At 39.3% G+C, this 5,160-nt stretch overlaps 2 protein-coding genes across 3 annotated transcripts in view; one reads left to right on the top strand and one right to left on the bottom strand.

Annotated features, from left to right (window-relative positions):
* Nucleotides 1-764, top strand: part of LOC104817576 — a 1,343-nt gene extending 579 nt beyond the window's left edge. The window contains exons 2-3 of the mRNA XM_010546820.2: nucleotides 35-87; nucleotides 481-764. Coding sequence (XP_010545122.1) covers nucleotides 35-87; nucleotides 481-612 — 185 coding nt within the window. The 3' untranslated portion in view covers nucleotides 613-764. The remainder of the gene's footprint in view (nucleotides 1-34; nucleotides 88-480) is intronic.
* Nucleotides 765-842: 78 nt separating this feature from the next.
* Nucleotides 843-5,160, bottom strand: part of LOC104817574 (F-box/WD-40 repeat-containing protein At3g52030) — an 8,871-nt gene continuing 4,553 nt past the window's right edge. The window contains exons 5-9 of one of the 2 annotated variants that reach the window (XM_010546818.1): nucleotides 3,583-3,686; nucleotides 3,274-3,363; nucleotides 1,817-1,959; nucleotides 1,599-1,683; nucleotides 843-1,392 (exon numbers count right to left, since the gene is read on the bottom strand). In XM_010546818.1, coding sequence (XP_010545120.1) covers nucleotides 1,023-1,392; nucleotides 1,599-1,683; nucleotides 1,817-1,959; nucleotides 3,274-3,363; nucleotides 3,583-3,686 — 792 coding nt within the window. In that variant the 3' untranslated portion in view covers nucleotides 843-1,022. The remainder of the gene's footprint in view (nucleotides 1,393-1,598; nucleotides 1,684-1,816; nucleotides 1,960-3,273; nucleotides 3,364-3,582; nucleotides 3,687-5,160) is intronic. The other variant, XM_010546819.2, reaches the window with a different exon arrangement.

Raw genomic sequence — 5,160 nt, 5'->3', positions numbered from 1 at the left:
GGCATTCGGATCAACGTCTTTTTTAATTTGGCAGGGAAGAGATATGTGAAACCATCCAAGATCACGAAGGACCTAGACACGGACCGGGTGCGTTTTGTTCCTCTGGCTTATGCCTCGCAGTGAAAAGTATATGGAGTTGTTTTATTAAGTCCGAGCCTGGTTTTACTATTCTCAATAATGCAATTATTTTAGTGACCGTTTACTGGTGTCATGTACGTTGAACCGTAGTAGGCCGGAGGTTCGTCTATAATAGCTAGTTCATGGTTCACGACTACAGATATCGTTTTCTGTTGTTCAGTAACAAATGTTTCATGGCATGATGCTCGGGCCAACAAACATGCCTTAGATTGATTTGTCAATCTGTGGTAATCAGCATATTAAGATGTTTCTAGTTCTTAGAAATTTGTCTCTGCAGGATCAGTGAGCGTGGTTGTTTGTAATTATAGTCGGGAAGTGATTTAACAGCGTTATATTAAGCAGGAGCTGACAAAGTTTATAAACCAATGCAATGAGATGAAAGCAGCCGCTGTTGCTAGCAAAGAAGGCGGCCAACTAAGCATCATCAAGCCAGCCGCAGATACACCAAAGGACAAGAAGAATCCCCACAAGTAGCTTAAGGTGAAATTGTATCTACAATCAATACTTTGTTTCAAAGACTTCTGGGTGTTGCTTATTTATATTGAGACAGTTCTTGTTGTAGAAACTAGTGTGGTGGTGGGATAGATGTAATTCAGATGTCTTTATATGCTTAGCTTTATGAGAAATTCAAGTGCATTGCTCTCTTCTCGCCTCCTCTTTCTTGATTGGTGTCCAAATATACGAGTCTTTTGAAACCAATCACAAGTTCCAAATAGGATGTACAATACGATTCCGACCATATGGGATTCTTACAAATTCATCTGACCATGGATTGACCACAACGGACCAATCACTCCTAAACTAGAATGACCACAGCAGCATTTGACAACAACTCACTCCCCCACTGCAACTCAATCTGAATGCTACATCAAAGCTTTCCTAAACTACGGAAACACATTGAATTTCCACAAGCTGATGTACTTGTCGTTGTGAGTGGTTACCACTTTCTTCATCCCAACCGCTAAGCAAGTGACGGGAGGCCGCGCGTTCCTGTCCACCTTATCTATCTGAACATCTTCTGAGAGTCTTCTTCCTCTCCGTTTCTCGAGCACCACTTGTCCGTCACCCGGCATACTCCTTGTGCCCTTATCATCCATTACACAGCTCAAAAGAACTCCTCCTGTCTCCTGATCCATCACTCGCAACACACCATCTATTCCACCAGCTACTAGAACCGAAGTATCCTTCTTTAGATGTTCTATAGAGTACACAACGTTTGGAGACACTCGTCTTTCCCACAGCTGTCCCATTTTCCTGTGGAGACGTTCATTAAGAAGAATTGGACCTTTTCGCTAAGTTTTGAAACATTACAAAAACTTTAGCATCAGTTTTTGGGAATTAACAGGGTACCCTGTCTCAACAGTGGATATGGATAATAACAAATGACCAGGACAAAATCACAACATAATTCATGACATAAAACTTAACATTACACACGAATGAATTCTTCTTTAGCATACCTAAGGTCCCAGCACGAAACATATCCAGCAGTGGTTCCGGTAAAGGCCATATAAGAGCAAGGATTGAAACATAGGGTCTTTATACCTGCGGATAATAAGAATCGATTTAGGCATTCATACAACAATAACTAGAGTCCTTTTTTGGGGAAGAGGGGGTTGTTTGAGAAACAGAGTTGTTATTTCAAGATAATCCGAAAAGGAGTGATTAAGAAAATTACCTCCTGTTGAAATCATCGACTTTAGAGTAGCTACTGGCTGATCTGCCAAGGGATCAGATACTGTAACTCTGCCGAGAGATGAGCCACTAAGAATTAATTGGTCATCGCTCAAAGATAAGCACATTAAAGGACCAGAATGAGTCCTGCAATTGGGTAATTAACAACACATAGATTAATACCATTGGAGAAAATAATGCTTGAACTTCTCGTAGGAAATGATTGAAGGGGAGCCTTGGTGCACCGGGATAAGGTGTCGCCATTGTGACCTAGAGACACGGGTTCGAGTCATGGAAGTAGCCTCTTGCAGAATATTCTGCAAGGTAAGGTTTGCATGCAATACACCTTTGTGGTGGGACCCTTCCCCCGACCCTCGTTCAATGGGATACTTTGTGCACCTGGCTCCCCTCCTTGTAGGAAACGATTACCAATATTGGAATTAACTGATTTTCCTTAATTTCACTTTTTGGAGGAGTTCCAATGCATGACATGCATAAACCATGTTGAATGTTGAGATATATGAAGAATATTATGAGATATATCATATCATAAAGATCTTATCAAATATAGAAAATAGAGATTTTAGAGAGATTTATAAATATTTGATGTAATATCTAATTTACTTATTTAATTTGAGGCTCTCATGTATTTATAATTCATTTGATTATTAATAAAAGATCACATCATTCCGCATATTTTTTCATGGTATCAGAGCCTGATTCCTTTTTAATTTGTTGTTCCTTTTATAAAAAGATGGTTGATAATGAGAGTGAACATGAAGATGATGATATCCACTGTATCATTTCGAGTTTTTTTATTAAGAACAAGAGAGTTGTTTTGTTTGTTTCTTTTTTATTTTCTCTCATAATCCCATATGTTTCTAAAGATTAACGCCAATCATCTTATTCTTGCAAAAAAAAATTGTTGTCATTAAACGATGTCGCATAATTGCCTTTCAATCTCGGATGAATCAGAGTTATTCCCGAGACTCTTTTTTCGCACCACGGTTATTGTCCTTTTTTGTTATCACCGAACGATTCTTTTGTGTGCGGTGCCAAAGTTGCAGCGCAATCGTTTGTTTGATTTTTTTTCAGTTATGTCTTCTATTGACATAAGTTCTCAAAGTGATGTGGTTCAAACGACATGCGTTTGATCATCTTTTCAGCAAGTTGGGCGTTTCGTGATCTTCCACACTCTAACTTGAGGGGATGTTGAGATATATGAAGAATATTATGAGATATATCATATCATAAAGATCTTATCAAATCTAGAAAATAGCGATTTAGAAAGATTTATGAATATTTGATGTAATCTCTAATTTACTTATTTAATTTGAGACTCTCATGTATTTATAATTCATTTGATTATTAATAAAAGATCACATCATTCTGCATATTTCTTATGAACAAGTGTAAACAAATTTAACAAAAAAAATTATCCATGAAAAGTTTCATCCATACCTAATGATCCGTGAACAAGTCTTACTGTACATATCAAATACACGAGCTGTCCCATCCTCACATCCAACAACAGCTTCTGGGTCACCATAACTGGTTGAAAAGGAAGATAAAACATTTTATTTTTGTGAGAAGAGAAGCCAATCTTCCAAATTAAGAGACTCCACCAGAGAGCTCAAAACACAAGTTGGATTATCATATAATTGTCAAACAGCAAGGAATATGTTGACCCTTTGATAGCACAAAGGGTTTTAGGTGTTGGGCATATTGTTTCACCAATCTCCTATATTTCCAGGGTATCTTTCAACATACCGCATGCACAGGCCCTTGGGAAACAAGCCTTCACGAGATGGGAAAATGCTATTCTGTCCATTTCGTCTCCATATGCTTATGCGGGTACCAACCAAGCCAACGATCTGATAAATTGCTAATCCAAAGTCAGGGATAAAATTAAACAGTAGCTCATAATGTGTAAGTACAAATTTTCAGTGGCAACTGCATCCCCATTAAACATAATGTTTACTGTGAGTGTTTGATGCAGCCCAGAAATCCTCCAACATCAACATGGACGATAACAAACAACACCCGAACGAGAAGCAAGACGATGTCGTCAACGCTATAGGAGGAGAAGAAGTGAACACCGAGCATACCATGCCAACCATTCCTACACCTTCACCTACAAGACAAATGACTCAAAGTCTACATTCAAATACCAATGCATATGTCGAAGAGTGGTTGATCAAAACATCCGAAAATGGTTAAGACAATGCAACCGATGCGATAACGACAACAAACGCTAAACCGACACATTGTTATGGAGTTTATGTTGTCCAACACCAAAGACTTCGTGGGCTAACATGTGGGCTACTAAGGAGATATTTGAAGATTGTATTTTCAATAAATGGGCTGAAGATCCAAGCCTAAAGAGCCCAAACATATTCTACACAAGTCCAAGAAGATACCAACCCATTGGAGAGGATATGGTGCTACCTTTGAACCCAATTTCGGCCCACCTTTATCAAGCACGAATTGGGGATGTTTCCTACATGATTTTAACCTCATGAAGACCTAATTTAAAGCTCCTAGCCGTTGCAAGACGTTGCACATCCACTTCCATCAACTTTCCACTTTTTCCTTACTTTATGGTGTCTTGTTTCCCATTACCTTTCTTTAATGTTTTGTTAGCTCCTCCTCATGCACGAGTTCTCTTTGATTTCTTCTGTATTTCAAGCCTATTTAAAGGCCTTTGTATGTCAAGAACCATCAGACTTTGAATTGATAAAAATCGAGTTGCTTAATTGCTTCTTCTTCTTGGTGTGTCCGAGAATATCGCCTTCTGCGCATGTGTGTGTGTGTCACCCTTGTGCAAGGTCAAAACGTGGTGGATTCAATGTTGGTTTAGCTCCTTTGAATCCTCTTTCATACCCCTATCTTCCATCAAAAATTGGGAATCATCCGAGTGCCCTTTGGCCTGGAACTTCCCTTCCATCTATCACCTAAACCGAGTGCTCTCGAGTGCTCTGATTTAGTCCGACTTGTGTGTTGATTTCTAAGGACTCCGAGTGCCCTTTGGCCTGGATATCCTCTTGAAATCTAACCATAGGAATACCTTAGTGAGTCTCCAAGTGTCCCCTGGTTTCGAGCTTGTTGTATTCGTTGTCCAAAAGGCAACATAAGACACACACTACAAACCGCATTTCACCGAAGGAAACGAGCGAGACTTCCTTGGCTCCATGCGTGTATCATTTTTGGTATCAGAGCTCGGTTCAAGGACCACCCTAAGGTAAAGTATCTCTCTTTGTGTTTTACATCCATTTTAATTAGATTTCACCATTTTGCTTTGAAGAAAACCGAAAACCACAAAAACAGTCCCACCGACGAAGAGGTAAC

Source organism: Tarenaya hassleriana, unplaced genomic scaffold (genome assembly GCF_000463585.1).
Source record: "Tarenaya hassleriana unplaced genomic scaffold, ASM46358v1 Cleome27, whole genome shotgun sequence".
NCBI lineage: Eukaryota > Viridiplantae > Streptophyta > Magnoliopsida > Brassicales > Cleomaceae > Tarenaya > Tarenaya hassleriana.
The sequence above is the reverse complement of the archived record's forward strand: the minus strand, read 5'-3'. Positions and strand labels throughout refer to the sequence as shown.